This window comes from Neovison vison, chromosome 5, assembly GCF_020171115.1.
Source record: "Neovison vison isolate M4711 chromosome 5, ASM_NN_V1, whole genome shotgun sequence".
Taxonomy (NCBI): domain Eukaryota; kingdom Metazoa; phylum Chordata; class Mammalia; order Carnivora; family Mustelidae; genus Neogale; species Neogale vison.
In genome coordinates, this window is record NC_058095.1 from 25,874,453 (window position 1) to 25,898,912 (window position 24,460).

Below are 24,460 nucleotides of genomic sequence, written 5' to 3' on the forward strand. Positions count from 1 at the left end.
GCACAAGCCTCGTGGGTACTGCCACGCGGCACCTGTCATTTGGCAGACGGCAGCCACAGCTCAGAGTGGTGGCGTGGTCCATCCCAAGTTACACAGGCAGCTGTGGTGTCATGCAGGACCAGAAACACAGGGATGAGATCAAGACCTGGACTTGAATCCGAGCTACACTTCTCCCCACGTAGGAATCCTGGTTGTCTGTAAAATACAAAGAGTGTATGCATTTCCAAGATCATTGTGAGAGAACAGTTGGAAGAACAACAGAAGCAACAACATACCTATCTCCTTATTCTGATCCATGTAGCCCCGGCGCTCCATCTCAGGGACCACTGCCTCCACCTGCTGCTCGTGGAACTTGCTTGTCTGTGTGCCCATCTTTGCCCTTCCTCCTTAAGTCTTCACACACCCGTACCCCTGCCTCCTGAAGGGGGGGACCCTCTGAGCCTGGGAGGGGCGAGTCCAGCAGTGATTGAGAGGCCGGGAAGGGGAAGGGGGAGTGTTTTGCCTCCTCTTGGCCCCAGTCAGGATATGGCCCCTCTGGGCCCAGCCCTGACCCGCTGGGTGGAAACAGGAAATGTGTGAGACTTGGTGTGCACTGGGTCTCTGCGCCTGACTCCACAGCTGATAAGGGCCATTGTGTGGCCACCGGGGATGAGCCTGCCCTAGATAGATGTGCTTCTTAGAGGAAGGAAGGAAGCTTTGCTGGCCTTTCCTGGGCGGGGGGACGCTGTAGGGAGGGAAGGAAAGGGTGCCCCAGGGGAAGGTGCTTGACCAGGGGGCTGTCAGGACTGGCACTGGCCCACTGCACCCCACCTCCACCCCCTGCAGGCCAGTGTCTCCCTCTGGAGAGGTCACTTTTCCTTATCCTCTTCCCCTTTTTACTTCCTGTAAGGAATGGCTGAAGATCTGAGGCCTCAGTCCCAGGCCAGGAAAGTGTCAGCCGTGATTTAGCAACAGTAAGGGTAGGAAACAGGAACATTCAGGATGAGGGACCCCTGAGGGTACTGTGAAAAAGTAAGAAGCCAACAGGGCTTAAGGCCGCCTAGAGCTGGGGAGTCCGGTCCTCCTGAGTGTTAAAGGCTCCAGGGGGAAGCTGGGACAGGGACCTCCCCACAGTGCCTTCCTGCCTCTCCAGCTAAATTCTGCCCAACATAGCCAACCCCAGCAGCTCTGTGGGGCTCACCTGCTGCTGTGGGAAGAAGGAGGCCAGCTGGGGAGACAGGCCTGAAGGACAGTGGCTACTGACGGATCTTGTTGGCTTTCGGGTAGGATGTGTCTTTTGGTTGGGGGATCACTGGGCTCCACCTGATACCAGTGAGTGGGCAGCAGGAGAGGCCTGGCCACAGAGCTGTTGGGCAGAAAGACCTCCTACCCTTTGACCTGGAGGCCAGGGTCCCTCACGAGTGGCTGTATCAGCCTCTCTGGTTACCTGGGACAACAGGCATTTCCTCAGTCCCTCAGCCCCTCCTCTTCCTGCCCCAATCCGCTGGGCCAAGAGGCCTCCCAATCAGACCTGGGCTGCTCCAGCTGTGTCCTGAGGAGCTGGACCAGACACCTCCCCTGGGGCTGGAGTTGAAGCTGAACCAAGTGGCCATCCCAGTGTGAGACCAGATTCCTGGCTCAGGGAGCAGCCCGAGCCAGTTGGCGGGCAGGTCGTTGCTCCGCGGCCCCATCGCTCAGCGCGCACCGTGGCTTTCCACCGGCAGGATGGCACTGCAAGTGGAGCTGATCCCCACTGGGGAGATCATCCGCGTGGTTCACCCCCACAGGCCCTGCAAGCTTGTAAGCTGGGATGCTCTGGGCGGGGAGAAAGGGTGGCAATATCTTCCCAGGGCCCAGCAGCTCCCTCAAGCAGACCCCTCAGGAAAGTGGTTAGCAGTGGGGAGGGGTTCTGATCCTAGGGACAGGAACAGACTGGACAAGAAGGGATAAATGGAAGGAAGGGGGAAGAGTTTAAGTGCCTCGAAGAGCAGGATTTTTCAAAGGAGGGATCTGGGTTTTAATCCTTCCTCCTCCGTCTCCCTGGTCCTCCCAACGCTGGGCTATGAACTGTGCATAACTCCTAGGTGACAGGACTGCTCTGAGGCCAAAGGACTGGTGGTGTATGTAATGCTCCAGCCGCATGGTACACGCTCGGTGCCTGCCTCCAGTCTCTTCTGGCCCGAAGAGCTAGGACTGGCCAGCTCAGAGCGGTAGCTTGAGCAGGGAAGGAGAGGCGAGGGAGACAGTCACAAATGGGGAAGAACTGACCTGGCCTGGCAAAAGTGGGGCGAGTTAGCGGGGGCGGGGAGAGCGTTCGGTTTGCTCTGAGGCTTCAAAGGGGCCCTAAGATGAGGAGACGCACCCTTCCACCCAGCGCTGCAGCTACGGGGGCCGGGTGTGGAGGAGCGAGGAAGGGAGGAAGGGAGTGTGTGTGTGTGTGTGTGTGTTTTTCTGTGCGTGTGGGAAGGAGGGAGTGTGTGTGTGCGTGTCTGCGAGTGTCTGCGTGTGTGTGACCGTGACGCGCCCCGTCCGGGGAGCTGGTTGCACAGTGAGCGGCACCAAGTCTCCGCGGACTCGGGCGGAGGGCCGCGGCCAGGGTTGGCCGGGGCGGGGCCGGGGTGTTGGCGCGCGCGCGCGCGCGCCGGGGTCTGGGCCCTGCTGGGTATGACGACAGGCAGCGGCCCGGCCCCGGGCGGGCCCTGGGCGGGGAGAGCGTGCCGGGGCCGCGGACTCCGGCGCCGGCCACGCCGCCCAACCTGGCCCCCGCCTGCGCACCCGAAGAGCCGAGCCGGTGGGTACGCGGGGCGCCGGCGCTGGGCGGGCAGAAGCCGCGTGGTCTCGGGAGGGCTCCGCTGGCGGGTGGGAAGGGGAAGAGGGCAGGCGGCCGGGCGCCAAGCCAGACCTGGAGCTGCCGTGCGGGAGGCGGGGGTCGCCGGTCCGGAGATCGCTAGGGCCGAGGCTCGGCCCCGGCTTAGCTTATGCGGGGTCCCAGAATTCGGCCTCGTGAAGACTTAGATTACTTGCGGGTAACCTGAGTGGGGGAGGGACGGCTGGGGTCGCAGGACCCAGGCACTCTGGGCGCCCTTCGGGCCCCTCCAAGAGCCAGACTCTGCCTCTGGGTTCCGGAGAGGCCGCCTGCGCCCCGCCCCTTCCCGTACTCCGCCCTCCCACCCCCTGTACCGGGCCCTGCAGCGCCAGTTTCCCCGCGCTTCTGGGAGCCTGTGAGTGCGGCGGCCAGGGTCTCCGAGATGAATGAGAGAATGAATGGTTGGCCCACGGCCTTGTTCAACTCCTGGCACGCTCTGGGCTCTGTGATTCATTCATTCGTACAGGCATCCACGAGGGATTCCCGAGCCCCTACTGTGTGCCGGGCTGGGTGTACGCCCTGGCAGGAGCTGTCTCCTGGGAGAAACTGATGAGAAAACCGCCAATTAGAGCGTGATGCGATAAGGAGGGGGTTATGCATTGGGGGAGGCAGGAAGGGGTTCTGGAGGAGGTGAAACCTGAGCTGAGTGTTCAAGTATGACTAAGAGTCAGTCAAGTGGGGAGAGAAGGGTGCGCAGGACCAAGAAAGGTGCAGGTGCAAAGGCAAGAAGCTTAGGGAGAGAGCCACGTGTGACAGGGGTGGGAGCAGAACCTTCTTGCTGTGCGTGGTGCTGAGAGACGCTTGGGGAGAGAAGGGACTGGAGAGGGCCACACCTGGGGTCACACAAGAACACAGGCACACTGGGGTAAACTGAGGACACAGGGGACTGCTGGAGTCTTTATGCAGGCACCTGGCAAGAAGCATTGGGTGTGAAGAACGGGCTTGGCACACGAAAAGGTGCCCTATAAACTTACACCCTATTAACATAAGATGTTAATTGATCAGATATGCATTTGTAAATACTATACGCTGTCGTGGGAAAACGGACTGGAGGAAAGAAAGCAGGGAGGGCAGTTTGGAGGTCGCTGCCTGATCCAGGAGCAGAAGTTGAAGGAGGGGAGCAGAGGGAAGGTTCTAGCAGGTGGTGACTCCTTGGTGTGAGCAATGGTGAGAGGGGAAGAGGCTTTTTGATGCCAGATGGTGATGACTATCTGGAGGTGCCCCCCCTCCTTTCTACGTATAGGATATTGAATGAAGAGGAGAGGTGAGGGGCAAGGTGCCCTGTTTACTTCTGCTGGACCCCCAGGCCAAAGTGTCTGGCAGCCCAAAGGCTCATGGTTCTGGAGCTAGAGTGGATAGCCCTTGACTAGGGCCCTGTGAATAATCAGGTAGAGAGCAGGGAAGGTCCCCACCTTTCACCTCCACTGCTCCTCGCAACAGTTCCCTAGAGTCTGAAACAGCCCCTATTGGGGCAGCCTGGGCCCAGACCTAAGAAAAGATATTCTTGGTAAATATAAATTGAGCACCTGTTCTGTGCCCAGTACTATGCTGCGGGGGAGATAGGCTCTGGTTCTTTCTGCTTCTCCAATAGGCCATGAAGCTGCCTCAGTAGAGATCAGCTTTTAGAAAAATCTGATGGTCCTCAGAATGCTTCAGACCCCCATGGTGCTTTGAGGACCTTTGAACATTTGAGGCTGCCCACTGCCTTCCCGACTCCTCCAGATGTCAGGCCAGAGGGCACCTGGCTCACACTAGGTAAAGGGCACTGGACGACCAGGTCAGCTGGTCCTGCCTTTACAGGAAACAACAAGGGTGGGAGGAGACCCAGAGGTACTCTTGGGAAATAAGTCCTGGTTCACTCACGTGGCCATGGCTTCTCCCCAGCCTGCCGCCAGCCCGTAGGTGCAAAGTCATGCTGGGAGCCCCCAAACAGTGCCCACTTCCTAGCTGCTACTCCTAAGGCCTACATGTCAATAGTCACACAACACCGACAGGGTTTAATACTGGGCACTGCAGTCACGGGGTTACTGAGGAAGGTCCCAGCCTGGCAGGGTAGCGACTTAACCTTTACCGAGAAGCGGAAGCCTAGAAATCCACCAGCCTCTTTCTCCGGTGGGGCAACTCTACGGAAGCAGTGAGTGCTGGCGTTCCCGGTTCCAATCCCACCCCTCCTTCTACTAGTTCTGGGATTGTGAGCAAGTCATGCCCTTGCTCAGCCTCAGTCTCCCCATCTGTAGGAGGAGGGTAATAGCACAGAGCTCGTGGTTTGGCTTCAGGGCATTGAAGGGAATACCGTAAAACAGCGCAGAGAATGCAGGAAGCGCCGGGCGCTGCAGCCTGGGTCGCAGTGTCTTTCACACCCGCGACTCCCCGCCCCCCGCCCCCCGCCCCCCTCCCCGGGGCTGGCGCTCCAGGCCAGAAAGGCGGAGCGGGCGCGGGCCGGAGCCGGGGCTAGGGCCGCCCCTCCGGCCAGCCCCGCTGCAGAGACGCCCCCTCCTTCCGCCGCTGGGCGGCGGCTGTGGGGGAGCCAGCGGGCATCCCGGGAATGCGGCGGCGCGGCTCGGGGTGTGTGGGGGGGTGGCCGGCAGGACCCCTCCGCACGCGGATTCCCCTCATTCCAGACGCTTGACGAGGCAGCGGGCGGGGCGGCCTCTGCGGTCGCGAAGCCCCGCCCGTTCTCAGCTCCTCCCCTCTCGCCCGCTAGCGGCCGCAAGGCCATCCCGGTGCCCCCTCCTCACTGCAGGGAGCTGTGCTGTGGTGGGGGCTCGCTCGACCTCGTTTCCCCCAGCCCCCTAAGGCACTCCCCACCCTGGGTGGGCTGCAGGCAGAGTCCCCCTCTCCGCTCCCTTCTATATTTTAAAACTGGGGGCACAGCGGAGGGTGTCCCCTTCCTCCCTGAGCCCACCTCCGTGGGTGGCGTTTCATACCACCGCCTTCCTCTCCCACCCATCTCCCAGCTGCGCACCCAGTCCCCTCGCCCCTGCAGAATGCCCCATCTCCCAGCTGGTGCCCTTCCCACCCCCCCCACCCCACCCCCCGCGGAGTCCCCCGAGCCCTGGCTCCGGCAGGGCTGTTGTTCTCGAGGTAATGAGCCTCCCCACGAGGCTGCAGCCCGCACCTGCCACAGCCTCACTCCCCTCTCGGGGGAGGCCTGGATAGGAGGGAGGGGCGCGCTGGAGCTTTGGGTCCCGACTCTGCCTCCCCCCACCCTCCACCCCGCGCTAGGACAAGTTAGTGTCCGCCGTACTGCGCCTCAGGTTCCTTTTCTGTCGGGTGGGGCAACAGGTGAAGTTCTCTAGAGCTCTTTGTAACTGGCAGACACGCCTGAGGGGCTTTCCCCACTAGATAAGAAGTGTGTCCGGTCTGGCCCGGGGCCTGGCTCTTAGTAGGTCTGTCCCAAACGCGTGTGGGATGAGTATCAGGCCAAGAGAGGGAAGTGCTTACTGAGAGACGGGGAAGTGCCTTAGCGCTTTTATCTCAGCCTTCTCAACCATCCTTTTAGGTAGATATTAGCCACATTTTAAGGATGAAGAGGAGGTTCTAAGAAGTCGAATGACTTGCTCCCCGTCATACTGCTTGTAAGAAATAGCCCAGTCTTTTGCAAGCATCAAAGGCTTTTAGCCATCACCACCTCCACTAGAGGTGGGATCTAAGCTGGAGTTCGCTCCTTAAGCGCCTCCAAGATCCCAGTGAGGGTGCGGCTGCTCGGGGCTGGTATGGGAGAAGGAGGGTGTCCTGGGGGATCCAGAAGGACCAGAGAGGGAGGCTCCCTCCAAAGGAGAAAGAGAGTTGAGGAGCCCCTGAGGCACAGAGGCCTTAGTTGGGATGTATGGGATAGGGGAGAAGGGTATAGGCCCCAAATGCTGGAAGTCGGACGTACATTTTCCAGATGGGAATGAGACTTCCATAGGGGCAGGACATAGACCGCGTTCGGCAAAGACTCCCTGTGGCCGTCCCTGTCTCTTGGGTGTTCGCTCCGTACTGATTCGGAAACCTAGAGAGATTTTCTTGGGGCTTAAAGACACAGGGCCACCCCCCAGAGAGTATATAGGGGTGGACAGTGTCCCTCACCGAGGCTCCGCCCGCCTGGGCGCGCCTGCCGTATTTGGACATTTCGATCTATTTTTAACTTTCCCGGGACTCGAGATTGGGGTGAGGGGGGAGGGAAATACTGCTTCCTCCAGGATCCACGGGACTCAACCCTCGTTGCGCGCCTGGCCTGATGCGTAGTGTAGACACGGCCCGGAAGTGAGTTCCGGGTCCGTATAGACGCGGCCGCCGCGCGGGTTCCGGGCCCCACCCTGGAACCAACGACGTCCCTCCTGGAAAACCTGACTCAGGCGGAGCCCCTGCCTGGAGGGGAGCCCCGCCCCCCTCCGCCCCCGCTTCGAGATCCCCCCCCTAGTTCCTGCCCCACCCCCACCAGCTGGACTGGGACCCTCGAGTCCGAGTCCGAACTCCGAGGGAGGCGGGGTCCGCTGGGGAGTCCCGCGCTCCTGAGGCTCGCCGAGGGGGCGGCGCGGGGGGCGGGCCGGCCCCTCCCTCCCTGACGCCGCCGCCGCCGCCGCCGCCGCGGAGCCGGGGAAGAAGAGCACGGGCAGCGGAGCAGGGCGCCAGGCCGGCGTGGCAGGATGCGCTACCGGGCGTCGGTGAGCGGAGGTGGCGGGCAGGGCGGGGGGTCCCGGGCGTCCCTCTGTGCCTCGCGGCGCCGCCTGGGCCCCGCCAGGAAGCGGGCGCGGCCCAGGAATTTCGGGTGGAAAAACGTCCCGGAAAGTTGCAGGGGAAAGAGGCAGGAGCAGGGAGGGCCGCGGGGCGCTCGGACCCAGGGCCCAGCCAGGAGCCCTCGGGGAAGGCTGAGAGCACGGAGACCCGTCACTCAGAGGGCAAGGGGGCGGGAGCTTCGGCCAGATTTGGCAGCAGCTTCGGAACAGGATGGGGGGGGGGGGAGACGGGGAGGGATAAGCCTGGGAGAGGCAGGCCAGACCCAGAGGGGTGCCCCAAACCGGAGATCTGGGTGCTCTGTGGTTGGAGGAGAATTGGTGGCCTCTGTGGGATCTTCGTCCCTTCCCACCACTGCCACCTTGTTTTTCTCCAACCCTTGACACTCTTCGTGTCGATTTCCTAGAGTCCCCCTTCCCCCACCACCCCCGTTTGAAGAGTGTGGCGTGGTTCGAGGGCCTACTTGAGCCTGTATGCTCTGGAGGCAGCTGGGCTTTCCGTGGTAAAACCCCCACCCCCTTGAGGCTTCTGGGGCTCTCAGGAGGAAAGTGTCTGGGGAGTCTGGCAGCTGGAGAGGGTGTGGCCCAGCTATGAGAAGGAGCCCCCCCCCAAGCTTCTGGGGTGAGTGCCCATCCCAGCTGGGATGGGAGGCCCCCTAGGGGGGAATCCCCCTCATGTGGTCTGGGGGTGGCCTCTTGCTTGGTTCCTAAACTCTCTGCCCCTGGAGATTTTGCTGGGCGCGGGTGGCAGAGGTGGCCCCACCCTGCCTGCAGAATTCACTCTGAGCCATTTGTCCTCCAGAGCACCTGTCACACGTGGTCCGGAGCGAAGGGACCTGAGGTCACCTGGTCTAACTCAACTCCTCCTTCTTGAGGAGGAAGCAAGCCAGAGGGAGAAGGGGATTTGTCCAAGGTCAACAGAGCATTCTTCTGATTATTCCAGGGATTTCTCCTCATGACCCCTTTTTCTCTGCACAAAAGCAGAGCCTGCCTGGATTCAGTGGCCTTGCTTCACATGTCCTCTGGATCTTCTGTGCCCCAGGGTCCTTTGTCCGGGTCCCATGTGTCCCACCTGGTCTCTGTTCTGTGTGACCCATGTCCTCAACATTCCATGTGCCTTCCACAGGGTTCCACAGCTTGCTGTGACCCAGCCCCACTGTACCCAGCACGGTCTGTCTCTTGGGTGTTCTCTGCATCCCACAGGCTGAGGTGGAGGAGAAGCAGCCTTGCCTTATCCTGCTGGCTCTGACCCTCTCCCGTGGTGTGTTCCCCATAGGCCCTGGGCAGTGACGGGGTGCGGGTAACCATGGAGAGTGCCCTGACGGCCCGCGACCGGGTGGGTGTACAGGATTTCGTGCTTCTGGAGAACTTCACCAGTGAGGCTGCCTTCATCGAGAACCTGCGGCGACGGTTCCGGGAGAATCTCATTTATGTGAGGCCCGCGTGGGAAGAGGCGGGGCCGGGGGGTAGTGGTACTGGGGGGTGGGCACAGACACAGGGCAGAGGGGGAAAGAGATCTCAGGAGCCTCTTGGAGAGACTTCTGACCCTCCTCCTCCAACCCCCAGACCTATATTGGCCCCGTCCTGGTCTCTGTCAACCCCTACCGGGACCTACAGATCTATAGCCGACAGCACATGGAGCGTTACCGGGGTGTCAGCTTCTACGAGGTGCCGCCCCACCTGTGAGTGACCCCCAACCTCTCCAGGAGTGACCGCCCATCTCCACTTAAGATGACCCCACACAACCCTCGCTCTAGAATACCCCTGACCTCCCACATGTCCCTCGCTCTAGAATATCTCTAACCTCCCATGTGGGATGAACCATTATTTACATGTGTGACGGGTCCCATAATCCCTCACCCTAGAGTGACCCTGATCCCCACTTAAGATCAGTTTCTCAGCACCATTGGGGTGGGACCTCCCCAGCCCCCACCCCAGCTCCCACCCCTAACTCCTTCCTCACCCAGCTCTACCTAGGCATGGCCCCCCAACCTTAATGACTCTCTGACCCCCACCTCTGAGGAACCTCCCAACCCCAACCTCTACCTAAATGACCTTTAGGACCCCCACCCCTAAGTGATCTCCGTCCTCCATCTGAGAGTGCTAGTGATCCCCATCTTCAACTGGGAAGGACCTCCCTTGACCCATGCCCTTGAGGGTCCCCCCCAAACCCCACCCATAGGTGACTCCAATCAGATACGGGAATCCACCTCCCCTTCCTATCTTGTCTCCCCACTGGAGCTCCTGTAACAAGCCTCTGCCCCAGGTTCGCGGTGGCTGACACTGTGTACCGGGCACTGCGCACAGAGCGCCGGGACCAGGCGGTGATGATCTCCGGGGAGAGCGGGGCAGGCAAGACAGAGGCCACCAAGCGGCTGCTACAGTTCTACGCCGAGACCTGCCCAGCCCCGGAGAGGGGTGGTGCTGTGCGTGACCGGCTGCTGCAGAGCAACCCTGTGCTGGAGGTGAGGGGACAGCAAGGGTCTGCGGGGCGGGAGGGGCAATGCCAAACATCCCTCATACCTGCTTCTCCGCTCCTAGGCCTTTGGAAATGCCAAGACCCTCCGGAACGATAACTCCAGCAGGTTTGGGAAGTACATGGATGTGCAGTTTGACTTCAAGGTACCCGTGGATGTGTCAGGGCAGGGGGCATGGGGAGTGGGAGTCCCATTTGGTAGGTGCCTACTTGCCAGGCCTTTGGTACCAGCAAATCTTTATTGAGTGCCTACTGTGTGCTAGGTGCTATTCCAAGTGCTGGTGGTACAGCAGTGAAACGAAACAGACAAAAATCCTGCCTCCAGAGACATAGGCATTAAACAGAAAAATGTAATTTAGGACAAGTGCCATGGCAAAAAATAAAATGAGATAAGGGGTGGGGGCAGTTGCTATTTTTAAATAAGGCAGGTAGGGGAGACCTCACTGAGACTCACTGAGAAGGTGGTAGTTTGGGAAAAGCCTGATTGGGGGTGGGGGGAAGCCTGATGGAGGCAGGGGAGCAAGCTGGCAGATAACCTGGGAGAGAGAGTCCAGTCAGAGGGACTTGTCAGCACAAGTTGGGGTTGGGGGTGTTTGGTGTGTTAAAGGACAGCAGGGAGGCCAGTGAGCAAGGCACCAAGGAACAGGAGAGAAGGCCGGATAGTACAGGCACTTCTGGATCTTTATAAGAATTTGTTTTAGAAGCTCTGAGTAGAGGGCACTTGGCTGGCTTATTTAAGCGCCCGACTCTTGATTTCAGCTCAGGTCATGATCTCAGGGTAATGAGAGTGAGCCCCGCAACGGGCTCCAGGTTCAGCGGGGAGTCTGCTTGAGATTTTCTCTTTCCCTCTCCCTCTCTCTCAAAAAAGCCAACCAGCCAAACAACAACAACCACCACCCCACAAAAACAAAACTCTGAGTAGATGTTAATGAACTTGAATTTAAATAAAAACTTGAAATTAAGAAATAAACAAAAAACTCTGAGTAGGAGGGAAACCACTGGAGGGTTTGGAACAGAAGCGTGTTATGATGTGGCTTTTCTCTCAGACAGATCCCTGTGGTGCTTTGTTGAGAGTAGATGGTATAGGAGAAGCAGGCCAAGCAGGGAAACCAGTTAGGAAGCTGACGATTATTACGTCAAGGTGACGGACTGAGACTGAGTGTGGCAGGATTGTAGGCTCTGGGTGTTTTGAGGGTGACGGCAACAGGATGAGCTGTGTGACTAGACATGAAGTTAGGGAGAACTGAGGCTTCCCAGAGGACAGCAAACTTCTTGGCCCACAGACCTAGAGGGGCAGAGTGGCCAGAAGGCAAGAGGGGAAGCGAGGAGCTAGTCTGAGGAGGGGGACACCAGGAGTTCAGTTCCAGGCCCGTCGGTGTGAGCTGCCCATTGGACAGCCAAGGGGAGAGGTCTGGTCAGTGGGGCTACCTGCCCCCATTTCTTAGATGAGAACACTGAGGCCAGAGTGGGGTGACTCACCTGAGTCCATGCAGCCAGCGGCCGCGCTGGAATCAGAGGCCAGTAGTGCCGAGGCAGGAGGGGAAGCTGGGGCCCACCCCCAGGTGCCCTGAACAGTCGCCACATCCTGCCTGCCCACAGGGTGCGCCTGTGGGCGGCCATATCCTTAGTTACCTCCTGGAGAAGTCCCGGGTGGTGCACCAGAACCATGGCGAGAGGAACTTCCACGTCTTCTACCAGCTGCTGGAAGGCGGCGAGGAGGACATGCTGCGCAGGCTGGGCTTGGACCGGAACCCCCAGAGCTACCTGTACCTAGTGAAGGTGCGGAGCAGGCAGGCAGGGCGGACGGCCCCCTAGGTGCACAGCTCCACAGCCGGTAACCCGGCTCCGCCCTCCCTGCCCCCACAGGGCCAGTGTGCCAAAGTCTCCTCCATCAATGACAAGAGTGACTGGAAGGTGGTCAGGAAGGCTCTGACAGTCATCGACTTCACTGAGGAGGAGGTTGAGGTGAGACTGGTGCTGGGGACCTTCCCTTTCCTTCCTTGACGCCCTGAAAATCTTCTGTAGCCCACTGCTTCTCTCAGGCACTGGATCCCCCTGCCCACAGTCCATCAGTGGCCCTCATGGGCTCTCTGCCCCTCCTGTGACTCCCCCGGCACGTGCCCCCCACCCTCTTCACCCAGGACCTGCTCAGTATTGTGGCCAGTGTCCTACATTTGGGCAACATCCACTTTGCCGCGGATGAGGAGAGCAATGCCCAGGTCACCACCGAGAACCAGCTCAAGTACCTGACCCGGGTGAGCGAGCGGGCTGAGGAAAGGGGGAGGGCAGGGCAGCGGGGGCCAGGAGGCGTGTACGCTCACTGTGCCCACCCCCTCCCCGCAGCTGCTCGGCGTGGACGGCCCCACATTGCGGGAAGCCCTGACGCACAGAAAGATTATTGCCAAGGGAGAGGAGGTGAGACCGGGCCTCTGTTTCAGGGCTGCAGGGTGGTGGGTGCTCCCAGGTCTCTCCAAGACTCCTGCCTCCGGGAACGAGGCCTCTGGTCCCTAAGACATCTTCCCTCTGATGGGGCCACCATGGCCTCCCCTGGTGTCCCCCACCCGTAAGGCTCACCAGGGGCGGGGAGGACAGAGGGGTTGCAGGTTTCTGGTGTTGAGGCTGAGTGCGTAGAAGAGGGGGATGGAAAGGGGTCCACGGCATTCCTCTCCCCTCTCCCCTTGGCCGGCAGCTCCTGAGCCCACTAAACCTGGAACAGGCTGCATATGCGCGAGACGCCCTTGCCAAGGCTGTGTACAGTCGCACTTTCACCTGGCTGGTCAGGAAGATCAACAGGTCGCTGGCCTCCAAGGTGAGGGCTTGGCCCGGGGTGGCTTCCGAAGCAGCAGGGAGGCCTGGGGCTGGGAGCCGTCAAATACGGGGACCCACACTCTTGGCCCTAGGACGCTGAGAGCCCCAGCTGGCGAAGCACCACAGTCCTTGGGCTCCTGGACATTTATGGCTTTGAAGTGTTTCAGCACAACAGGTCAGTACCCCCTTTCCCCTGCCTCTCTCTCCTCCCCTCTTCCCCGCCTCATGTTCCCCAGCCACCTCGGGTCCTCCCTTAGCTGCTCAGAGGCCTCATCCAGTCTGCCTGCTGCTCCTGGTCCTGTGTCCCCCTCAACCTACCGTGAGCTCTTCTATTTCCCTCGCAGCTTTGAGCAGTTCTGCATCAATTACTGCAACGAGAAGCTGCAGCAGCTGTTCATCGAGCTCACCCTCAAGTCGGAGCAGGAGGAATATGAGGCAGAGGGCATCGCGGTGGGTGCGAGCCTGCAGCTGTCCCTGGGGACACCCCGTAGGAAGCCAGGCACTGGGGTCTCCTGGAAGAGGTCCTAGGACCCCAGGATGATGCCTTCCTTCCCTTTTGCCCCTCAGTGGGAGCCTGTCCAATATTTCAACAATAAGATCATCTGTGACCTGGTGGAGGAGAAGTTCAAGGGCATCATCTCCATTTTGGTGAGTCCTCTGCTCCTCCAAGGCCTCATGTCGAAGGCTGGGTGGGAGGCTGCTGCTCCCTGCCCCATTTTCTTAGGCATGTCCACAGCGGGCCCAAGCTCAGTGTTGAGCCGGGACAGGGCAGGGCTGTGCGTGGAGGGTGAAGTGAGGGGCCAGCCTGGTCTATAAGCCTCCGCACAAGCTGCCCGGGCCTCTGCATCCATGCTTCCTGGCTCATTGCTCCTGAGCCTCCTGTGCTCTCCAGCTCCTTCCCTGATACATCCCTCGCCCTCTGCCACACCCCCAGGATGAAGAATGTCTGCGCCCAGGGGAGGCCACGGATCTGACCTTCCTGGAGAAGCTGGAGGACACAATCAAGCACCATCCGCACTTCCTGACGTAAGCGTAAGCAGGGTGGTAAAGCAGCTTAGGGACAAGGGCCCCCTGGGGGCAGAGCCTGTGAAGCGTGAGACCCCCACCCAGGGTCCTAAACCACTGGCCACAAGGAGATGACTGGGGGAGGTGTAAGTTGAGGACGGACATGCAAAGCCACAGCCAGGGCATCCACAAAGTGAGAAGCTAAGAGGAGCGTGGCTCCCTCTTGATTCCTGTTTAAGAAGGAAACTTGCTACAGATTTTTTAGTTTCCTTATTTGGAAGTTGTTTTTTTCTTTAAGGAATCCCCTCAAGTCGAAAGGGGAAGAAGAGAAGCAAGCACACCTGTGTCCCAGCTCTGTTACGCTGCTTCTCTTCCGCTCACCTCCTCTAACCCCACGCAACCCTGGAAGGGCTAACTTGGGGTGCTCTCTCCACTTTCCTGAGGCTCCAAGAGGTGAAGCCGTTTGCCCAAGGTTCTCCCGTGCTCAGTAAGCCACAAAGCTCGGACTCAGGCCTGGAGCGGTGGACTGCCAAAGCCCAGAGCATTTTTTGCTTAATCGTATCTGAAAAACCTTTTCAGATGGTAAACATAATGTTGCTCATTAGAGAAAAGTTGGAATGTGTGCGAAAGCTACTAGTTATCCTGTCACCCAGAGGTCATCGCTCTTAATCTGAGGCATTTCCTTCCTGCCTTTTTCTATTTGGCATTTTTTTTTTTTCTTTATAGCTGAGAACTTATTGTGTCTTAGGTTCAGGATCATGTTATATCCTGACTATCTTCCTGTATCATCGAACCGAAAAATTTCCTCAAAACACTTCCTCCAGTGGCCCTAACTCATGAGGGACCCTGGCCAGCCTCCAGGTTTCTGCTGGGTAACAAGGCTGCCACAGACATCTTTGTGCCTTAAATCTCTGCCTGTATCTCTCTGGTTAGTTGCTTGGAATAGTCCTTAAAAGTAGACAATGGTGGGGGGGCGCCTGGGTGGCTCAGTGGGTTAAAGCCTCTGCCTTTGGCTCAGGTCGTGATCCCAGGGTTCTGGGATTGAGCCCTGCATCTGGCTCTCTGCTCAGCAGGGAGCCTGCTTCCTCCTCTTTCTCTGCCTGCCCCTCTACCTACTTGCGATCTCTGTCTAATTAAAAAAAAAAAAAAGTAGACAATGGGTTAAAGGATAGAAACATGCTTAAGGTTTAAGTGATCTTTGGGGGTGGATTTCATTCTTAAAATGTAGTGGGCAGTGCTCAACCCTCTGAGCAGAGTCATGCAACAGCCCCAGGCAATGAAAGCAGCCCTCTGGCCAGCGAGCACCAGGAGTGTGGAGGCTTAGGGCCTGGTCCTGGCATTGTGGGACCCTGGGTAAGGGTATAGGCCTCCCCAAGCCTCCGGGACAGCCTCTGTGCCGGCAGGCTAATGGCTCACCCTGTCTCCCGCCTGGTGGTGAGGGCTATGGCTTGGCCCCAGGCGTACCTGCTCCTTCCTGGATGCCTCATTTCTCTCAAGCCTCTTCAGCAGATGGGGGCATGGCTCAGGCCAGCAATCTGTAGCTTCCTCTCCTTCCCCAGGCACAAGCTGGCTGACCAGCGGACCCGGAAATCTCTGGAACGTGGGGAGTTCCGCCTTCTGCACTATGCTGGAGAGGTGACCTACAGCGTGACCGGTGAGGATTCTTGAGCTGGGTCCCTCCAGTGGGCAGGGAGAGAAGCTCTCCCTCATTTTGTGTCTGCTCCCCTGTCCCAGGGTTTCTGGATAAAAACAATGACCTTCTCTTCCGGAACCTGAAGGAGGTGAGGAAGACTGGGGAGAGGGATTAGGGTCCGGGCACGACTGACCCCACCCCAGGAATCTGTCCTGCCTGCCCCACGCCCTGACCACCCCCCACCACCATGCTCTGCCCTCACAGACCATGTGCAGCTCTGAAAATCCCATCATGAGCCAATGCTTCGACCGGAGTGAGCTCAGCGACAAGAAGCGGCCAGAGACGGTGTGGAGGCTGTGGGACCTGAGGGGCACGTGTGTGTGTATGCACGTGTGTTTGTGGATGTGTGGATGTGTGCCTGCATGAGCCAGGAGCTGGCGGTGTGCACGGGCACTGTGTGTTCACTGGTACACCTCTGTCTGCGTCTTGGCGGCTGCCCGGGGGGGCACGTCTGTGTGTGCTGCTTTGAGCGTGCCTGGCCCTAACCGTGGACCCACGTGGGCACACCTGAGTCCTTGCGGAAACTTGTCTGTGCGTGGACACTGGTGTCCATCCACCCACTCAGCAGACGTTTGGATCAGATGTTACAAGGCACTTAGGATGCCAAGATGAATAGGTGCTTTCATAGCAATACACACAGGTGCTTTGGAAACAGAATAGGGAACAGCAAATTGCCTGGTTGGAGGGGGGAAGGTTGTGGATTGGCGGTCAGGGAAGGCTTCCTAGAAAAGGACGCATCTGAGATAACTTGGGACAGAGTAGGTGCTTGTCAGAGGGACCTGTGGGAGGGCACTATAGGCATCGAGGGGCCCAGCACAGACCAACAGAGCCCCGAAAAGACTAGGAGACAGGGGAGTGACCTCATCGAGGAAAGCGGCTGGGAAGGGCAGGTGTGGCCCATGGTGCGTGATGCTGGGAGAGCTGCAGTGAGCCTGGGGCAGAGGTGTGGCTGTGGGGTATGGCAGGAGGAGGGCCCAGATGCTGTGTCAGAGGTGGAAGCCGTGGAAGCTTGCAGGCCCAGACAAGCCAGCAGGGAAGGTGTGGAGACCGTGGGTGGCCAGCGTCTGACCCCCAGGCTTCTGCTCTTTGCTGTGTACCCCGCATCCTCCCGCGGTGGGAGGACACAGGCAGCACTGTCCGGGCCTCTCCAGCGGCTGCGGGTTCGTGTTATGTCCTGATCTCCAGCAGCTCCCTGGCAAGCTGGACTCCACTGGTCTAAAATGGGCCCTTGATGGCACAGTGCCATGGGCCTGTTCTTTCTGTGTCCCTAACTCAAGACAAGGATCACCCTCCACCCAGTGCCACATGCCAGATACCTGGGCAACCTCTGTGACTCTTCAGTCACCTCCGTCTCCCTCATCTAGATCGCTGCTGGCTCTTGGCAGTTTCTGCTGCCTGAGTACTCCTCAACTCCTTCTCGGCCCCTCCCCTTAACCCCTGAGCCAGCTACCATCCTCCCTGCCCTCCTGGCTTCCTAGCTGCCCTTGCCACCCACACTTCACAGATGCCCTTAGAGATAGTTCAGAATGCAGATCTGTGCCTGCTCTTCCCTCACTACAGATTCCTCACTGGCTCCCTTTTTTCCCTCAGGATAAGTCAGTGTCCTTAATGTGACTCTCCAGCCCTGTCATGATACTGGCCTCTGCCTGCCTCTCTAATCCTATCTGGTTGACTCCCCACCTTGGTCCTTGCACTGCTTTTAGCTCCCTGGGTTCATAGAACATTTGCGGAGGTTGTCCCTCTGCCCGAATACCTTTTTGTCCTCTCTTCTTCTGGCTATTTCCTACTTATCCTTTAAATCTCAGTCCAAGGGTCATGTCTAGACAGGCCTTTCTGATGTCCCCTGCCCCACAGACTGGATTAGTTGCCCCTTCTCGATGCTTCTGGTACCCCGAGACATACATCGCTGTCATTAGTGGGATTGCAGATCTCTTGATAGGTCTGCTGCTCTCACAGTTCTAAGACCCTTGGAGGTCCTGCCAAGCAGTGTGCAGAGATAAAGGTTGGCTGCCTAGGAGCAAGGTGCTTTGTTAAGGAATGTGGCCTTGAAATTCTAGAAAGAGCAAGAGCAGGCATCAAAGGGAAATGTAGAATTAGGGTTGTGGGGAGAGCTGAGCAGGGTTTTTAATGATTTTTTTTAAAGATTTTTTTTTTTTTTTTAAAGTAATCTCTACACCCAACGTGGGGCTGGAACCCGCAACCCCGAGATCAAGAGTCCTGTGCTCCACCAAGTGAGCCAACCAGGCACCCCCGAGCAGGGTTTTATTTTTATTTTTTTTAAAGATTTTATTTATTTATTTGACAGACAGAGATCACAAGTAGGCAGAGAGGCAGGCAGAGAGAGGAGGAAGCAGGCTCCCCGCGGAGTGGAGAGCCCGATGCAGGGCTCGATTCCAGGACCCTGGGATCACGACCTGAGCCAAAGGCAGAGGCTTTAACCCACTGAGCCACCCAGGCGCCCCATGAGCAGGGCTTTTAGATGGGAGTGAGGTTCCCAAGTTGAAGTCTTTAGCGCAGTCTGGCCCCTTTCTCTACTGGGATGGAGGGCCGGCAGAAGGAAGAAAGAAGCAGGGCGCAGGGTGGCTGTGGGAATTGGCACTGCTGTGCTCCAGGAAGGGGCCTCTGCACGGTTCAGCGGTTCGCCCAGTGAGGGGCAGCTGCAGGGATCCGAGGCCTTGGCCAACCTCTCCTTCACCTTGGCGGGCCAGGTTGCCACCCAGTTCAAGATGAGCCTCCTGCAGCTGGTGGAGATCCTCAAGTCCAAGGAGCCCGCCTATGTCCGCTGCATCAAGCCCAACGACGCCAAACAGCCCGGTAGGCCCCGCCCACCCCGGAGACCAAGAGCCGGGTCTCCCCTGCAGAGGCGATGGGCCATCCATCTGTGAGGGTCCGCTGACCCCCTGTCACCCCTCCCCCAGGCCGCTTTGATGAAGTGCTGATCCGGCACCAGGTGAAGTACCTAGGGTTGATGGAGAACCTGCGCGTGCGCAGAGCCGGCTTTGCCTATCGCCGCAAATATGAAGCTTTCCTGCAGAGGTAGGGGCACGGCCTGGCTCAGCGTGTGGGAAAGGGAGTAGGAGGCTAGGAGCTTTCTAGATCCTGAGAGCGGGACAGGGATTGTCAGCCCCATTTCGGAGACTAGGACACTGAGCTGCTGAGCCGCTGTGGGACGCATGCCAGGGGCCCCTCCCTTCTGCAAGCCTGCTATCAAACTAGGTGGACAGAACATCAGCTTCCTTCCCCCAACCCCGACTCCTTCCAGCCCTGCTCTCACAGAGCACCTGGTTGGGGATCCACAGGCAGGCATCCACATGCTTGTCCCCAGAGGAGATGAAGCCTATGAAGAGGACAGGGTTTCTTTCTTTTTTCTTTTTTTTCTTTTTTGTTTATTTGACAGACAGAGAGGCAGGCAGAGAGAGAGAGGAAAACAGGCTCCCTGCTGAGCAGGGAGCCCGATGCGGGGCTCGATCCCAGGACTCTGAGATCATGACCTGAGCTGAAGGCAGCGGCTTAACCAACTGAGCCACCCAGGCGCCCGAGGACAGGGTTTCTAATGATCTCAGAAAGGATACAGGAGCATTGTGGTTCGTCTGAGCTAGGGACTGGGGAGTCAGTCAGGTGTGAATTCCATCGCTGACACTTTCTAGCCCTGTGGCCTCAGTTTTGTCCTCTTTTAAATGGGTGTGGTGACAGAGCGAACTCCCTGGCTTTCCATGGCTGCGGTGGGATTACCCAGCAGGTGCGCACTGATTGGGAGAGGGGTGTATCTCTCTGCCCCTCCTGTCCCCAGATACAAGTCACTGTGCCCGGAGACATGGCCCACATGGGCAGGACGGCCCCAGGATGGGGTGGCTGTGCTGGTCAGGCACCTGGGCTACAAGCCAGAGGAGTACAAGATGGGCAGGTGAGTGGTGCCTGCCTGTCCCCAGTGTTTGGGGGATCCGGGGGTAGCAGGCAGGGGCTGATCTCTGCTGCCTTTCAGGACCAAGATCTTCATCCGCTTCCCCAAGACCCTGTTTGCCACAGAGGACGCCCTGGAAGTCCGGCGGCAGAGCCTGGGTGAGAGAGAGGCCCCACCGTTCCTGTCCCAGTGGGGTCTGTTCTGGGGAACAGGAGAGTATTCTCTGCATTGGGGCCCTGCCTCATCCACATTCAGCTTCCCTCCTCCTCACCAGCTCCAGCCCTGCCCCAGGACGCAGACTCAGCAGTACTCATTCCTTTGCTCCCTCCTTCTCTCCTTCACATTCTCTCTTTGCTTAATATCCTTTTGATCAGTTGCTCTTTGGGCCACTCCCTCATTCATGCCCCTCGGTGAGCTGGGGCAACCCAAGACCCCCAGCTGATGCCCTAGGGCTCTGGCCAATGGACTTTCTTTCCCAACCACAGCCACGAAGATCCAGGCCACCTGGAGGGGCTTTCACTGGCGACAGAAATTCCTGCGGGTGAAGCGATCAGGTTCGGGGGGACCCAAGGGTTTGCAGGAGGGGCAGGGTCTGGGGCTAGGGTGGGCCACTGAGGCGAGGAGGTCAGGGTCAGCCATCCTGTGGTTTCCACAGCCATCTGCATCCAGTCCTGGTGGCGGGGAACGCTGGGCCGGAGGAAGGCAGCCAAGAGAAAGTGGGCTGCACAGACGATCAGGCGGTGAGCTTGGGGGCAGGCCCAGGGGGTGGTGCAGAGCAGGGAGAGGGGAGGAGGTCTCCAGGCTTCTCACCACTGCTCCTTTGGGGCCCCCACCCCCAGGCTCATCCGCGGGTTCATCCTGCGCCATGCACCCCGTTGCCCAGAGAATGCCTTCTTCTTGGACCACGTGCGCACCTCTTTTTTGCTCAACCTGCGGCGGCAACTGCCCCGGAATGTCTTGGACACTTCCTGGCCCACGCCACCGGCTGCCCTGCGTGAGGTCGGTGGCCTTCCCTGCTGACCTTGGGACCACAAAGGCGCTCAGCATGGGGCGGGGGCACCCCAATAATCTTGTGGCCAGAGAAGGATCTGGAGGACTCCCCAGGGGAGGGGAACTGGAGCTGGGCCATGGAGAACGAGCTCTTTTGAGAGAAAGAACTCAGGAATGAGAGGGTTGTCCAGGTGGCGGGGGTGTCGCTTCAGCAGTGGCCCCCATTGCAGGCATCTGCCAGGTATCTTCAGAGGGAAGGAAGCCAGGGCGTCCAGTTGCCCTGACCTCATTTGTGCCCCTCAGGCCTCGGAGCTCCTACGGGAGCTGTGCATGAAGAACATGGTGTGGAAGTACTGCCGGAGTATCAGCCCCGAGTGGAAGCATCAGGTGCGCAGAGCAGGGAGCGGGGTGTGGACCGGCCGGGGGTCAGGGAGGATGTGGGCACCCCTCGGAGAGTGCTGGCCAGGAAGGAGCACTTTAGTCCCGGGGGGCAGCATGGCCTCAGATGGGTCCTGGGCCCTGTTTGGCCTCGTGTATGAAACCAAGGTTGGAATGGATTTTGGGTGGCAGATAAGATTGGTTTTCTCAGCCAGCACCACTGGACTGGTAGGGGCTCCCCAGAGCCCTGGGTTGAAAAGACCGCGGGTTCAGTCTGATCAGTGGTAATACCTGCTGTGATACCAGAGATGGACATCGGTGACTGCTGTGCCTATATTTGGCAATTCAGTGTGGGGTCTTGTTAAAGGACCCGTCAGCCTAGATGACCTGTGCTAGTTTTGCAATCGGCCAGCTTCAAGATGCTAAGCTAGGGCTGAATATTGGGGGCCTAGGAGCCTGGTATGATGGACACTTAGCCCTGAAGTCGAGCCTGGCCCCTGACAGTGCTGTCATGCCCTTCTGGGAAGCCCTCTGCCTTGTCATTGGGGATGGGGTCAAAGCACACGAGGGGTCAACAGGAGTGTGGGCGGCATGGCTTGGCCTCTGGTGCTGGGGCCAGAGAGAGGGCAAGAGGCTTGCTCAGTTCCTGAGGCTGGCCTGCCCCTTCTGGCCCCCATGAGGGTTCCCATCCCTTCTAATACCTCCCCCTGCCTCTCCCCTTCTCAGCTGCAGCAGAAAGCCGTGGCTAGTGAGATCTTCAGGGGCAAGAAGGACAATTACCCCCAGAGTGTCCCCAGGCTCTTCATCAGCACGCGGCTTGGTGAGCCCCTGACTTCCAGTGCTCCGACCCTCCAGCACCATCCGGCTTGGTCCCCTCTCCCCTCCTCTTACTTCCTGCCCCCCTCTCTGAGTTGCAGGTGCGGACGAGATCAGCCCCAAAGTGCTGCAGGCCCTCGGCTCTGAGCCCATTCAGGTGAGACTCCAGTTCTGCAGCCTGAGGCCTGTGGTGGGGAGGTGGGGATGCTTAGGCCCTGGACAGAGAACAGCGGGTGGCCCTGGAGCCCCCCTTAGCCCCTCCCCTGACTCCCCCCTTCCCACTGCCCACAGTATGCTGTCCCAGTGGTGAAGTACGACCGCAAGGGCTACAAAGCCCGCTCCCGGCAGCTGCTGCTGACACCCAGTGCCGTGGTCATTGTTGAGGATGCCAAAGTCAAGCAGAGGATCGACTATGCCAACCTGACCGGTGAGTTGGAGCCCAGGGTGGCTCAGGGACGGCCTGAGCTCCTACCCTTGACCCTTAACCCCTAACCTCTGCCCTCCCCCTCAGGGATCTCCGTCAGCAGCCTGAGTGACAGTCTCTTCGTGCTGCACGTGCAGCGGGAGGACAACAAGCAGAAGGTATGTCTTTGGAGCCTGGGAGGCAGGGCAGCGGTGTGCGCCTTAACTCTGGGCGGCCCAGTTCCTCTTCTGACCCCACCCGACCTCCCAGGGGGATGTGGTGCTGCAGAGTGACCACGTGATTGAGACACTGACCAAGACCGCGATCAGCGCTGACCGCGTGAACAACATTAACATCAACCAGGGCAGGTGAGGCAGTTGGGGGTGGGGAGGGGCCCATGCATGCACCTGCAGGTGGCCCTCACACATCCCCTTCCTTCCAGCATCACCTTTGCTGGGGGCCCCGGCAGGGATGGCACCATCGACTTCACACCTGGCTCAGAACTACTCATCACCAAGGCCAAGAACGGACACCTGGCTGTGGTGAGTGGCACCAGCAGGTGACAGCCTGCCTCCCAACTAGTAGTCTCAGGGCTAGGGTGAGCTTCGAATGGCCACGCTTCCTTGGCAGCTTGGCAGAGCCTGGGCACCCCATCCATGGGTCTTTGTCCCTGGGGCGGGGGGCACCAAACTACCTCTTTCATCCTATTACACATTAGACTCAGAGAACAGGGCCCTTTGAGCCCCTACAGTGCCAATGGTTACAAAGATGGCAGCATGGGGATGTGGGGAAGACCTAAGGGTGTTCAGGGGTTGCTGGAGTCAAGGCCCACTTGGGCAAGACGGGGAGTCCTATGTGAGTAGGATCAGTCTCCAGGACTGAGGTCACCAGGCACCCACCCCTCAGACCACCACTGTACGTATGTACCCAGAGCTCCTCTGTCTGCTTCCTACTCACTACTTGAGTATCTCTTCCTGCGCTCATAGGTGGCCCCACGGCTGAACTCTCGGTGATGAAGGCGCCATTGGACCCTTTTCCACTTCCCAACGCTTTGCTTCTCCCCCCTCCCCTTCCCACTTACCAAAGACTCGAGCTTCTAGACAGGGACCCAGAGACACCTTGAAGCCCACCTACAAACTCCTGCCTTTTGCTCAGCCCTCTCTTGAGGGAGCAGCGGGGGCCAGGGAGCTGCCCCAGATGTGGGCCAGGCCGGGCCACAGCAATAGGAAAGCCGGGGCCAGAGGCAGCCATGCCAGCCCCAAGGCTGATGCCAAATATTTGAGAGAAGGGAACTTTTGCTGAGGTTTTCTCTGAGATTTTTTGATGCTTTATAAGAAACTATTTTTTAGAAAAGCCATTTGCCCATCCCCAAGACACACTGGATGTGTTTTCCCTGACTCTAGCAGGGCAGGGAATATAGCCAAGAGGTTGGGCGGTCTGGGCCCTGGTGCCCTCTTTCCTGCCCAGGCCACCCTCTTCTCCTCATTCCCTTGGCACCTTTCTGTCTGTCCACCTGTCTGCCCACCTATACCCTTCGCCACCCACTCCGACATCCCGCTGGGGGCTGAGACCACCTTTGCCTGTGCCCCCCTTCTTCCTGCCTTAAAATACCCTTTCAGAATCCTCACCCCAGCCTGAGGATGTCCTGGAGTGGAGGAAGGAGTTTTAGACCACAGAATTTGCCAAACACAGAAATCATGCAATCTAGCTTCCTGGTGGGACAGAGCAGGAGACAGAGGCCCACAAGAAGAAGTGACTTGCCCCTCATCTAGCAGGTTGGGGCAAAACGGGACTGCAGCCCTGTCTTCAGCACACCTCACTGCCTCTCCCAGGGACAGGCTCGTATTTTAAGGGTGCATGGGGCTCCCTAACCAGCAATCACCCTTGGGGGCCAACAGGTGGGAGAAGCACTCCTGCCCCAGTCTATGCCTTAGGATGACAAACATCTTGTCTATATACTTTGGCCCTAGTTCAAGGATATCGGGCCTTTCCTGGCCCAGACCCCCTCCCCATCCTGGGAGCCCAGGGAGGAGGCTGGCTTTGGGAAGAGGCATCACCTCTTTCTGCTGCTTCCCCCCACCTCCCTAGAGGGCCTGGGAGCTGCCCAACTGCCTCTGCCCTCCTGGGGCAGGTCTCAGCCCACTGCTGACACTTCTGCAATCCAGAGAAACACTAAATAAAGCAATATGTGTTTGCCAGTGCTGATCTGCTCACGAATGTTAGGAGAGGGAGAGGACCCCTGAAAGGTAGCCCCTGGTCCTGTATTAGAATTAGGATGGATTAGAATGTTTGCCTTGTCCACAGAAGGAAGAAGGCAGGGCTTCTTCCCTGAGGGAAAGCGGAAGTATCCAGTAGCTGCAACATGGACTTTCTTACTTTTTTTTTTAAAAGATTTTATTTATTGGAGGAGAACAAGCATGCATGGGG

General features: G+C 58.7%; 1 protein-coding gene across 4 annotated transcripts; it reads left to right on the plus strand.

The window, feature by feature from the left end:
* The first annotated feature begins 1,556 nt into the window (after positions 1 to 1,556).
* Positions 1,557 to 24,231, plus strand: MYO1C (myosin IC). Of its 4 annotated transcripts, none has more exons than XM_044248186.1 (32): positions 1,557 to 1,779; positions 8,840 to 8,995; positions 9,130 to 9,245; positions 9,830 to 10,028; positions 10,105 to 10,185; positions 11,639 to 11,818; positions 11,906 to 12,004; positions 12,181 to 12,294; positions 12,383 to 12,454; positions 12,729 to 12,848; positions 12,940 to 13,022; positions 13,192 to 13,297; positions 13,415 to 13,495; positions 13,782 to 13,873; positions 15,412 to 15,506; positions 15,587 to 15,633; positions 15,750 to 15,830; positions 18,254 to 18,359; positions 18,464 to 18,581; positions 19,336 to 19,449; positions 19,528 to 19,604; positions 19,932 to 20,000; positions 20,102 to 20,186; positions 20,286 to 20,445; positions 20,740 to 20,823; positions 21,541 to 21,634; positions 21,732 to 21,787; positions 21,922 to 22,057; positions 22,142 to 22,212; positions 22,304 to 22,401; positions 22,476 to 22,575; positions 23,020 to 24,231. In XM_044248186.1, exons 1-32 carry the CDS (start codon positions 1,705 to 1,707, stop codon positions 23,044 to 23,046), a joined length of 3,192 nt encoding a protein of 1,063 aa, XP_044104121.1. In that variant the 5' UTR covers positions 1,557 to 1,704; the 3' UTR covers positions 23,047 to 24,231. The 4 variants fall into 4 exon arrangements, with proteins under 4 accessions (XP_044104121.1, XP_044104125.1, XP_044104122.1 ...); XM_044248190.1 differs by lacking the exon at positions 1,557 to 1,779 and adding an exon at positions 2,700 to 2,770; XM_044248187.1 differs by lacking the exon at positions 1,557 to 1,779 and adding an exon at positions 7,407 to 7,494.
* Positions 24,232 to 24,460: the final 229 nt, after the last annotated feature.

Bases quoted from the DNA above. Each gene is read 5' to 3' on its own strand.
- MYO1C (XM_044248186.1), top strand. From the start codon at position 1,705: ATGGCACTGCAAGTGGAGCTGATCCCCACTGGGGAGATCATCCGCGTG. The intron at 1,780-8,839 runs GTAAGCTGGGAT...TGTTCCCCATAG, and splicing joins CCCACAGGCCCTGCAAGCTT to GCCCTGGGCAGTGACGGGGT. The intron at 20,001-20,101 runs GTTCGGGGGGAC...TGGTTTCCACAG, and splicing joins CCTGCGGGTGAAGCGATCAG to CCATCTGCATCCAGTCCTGG.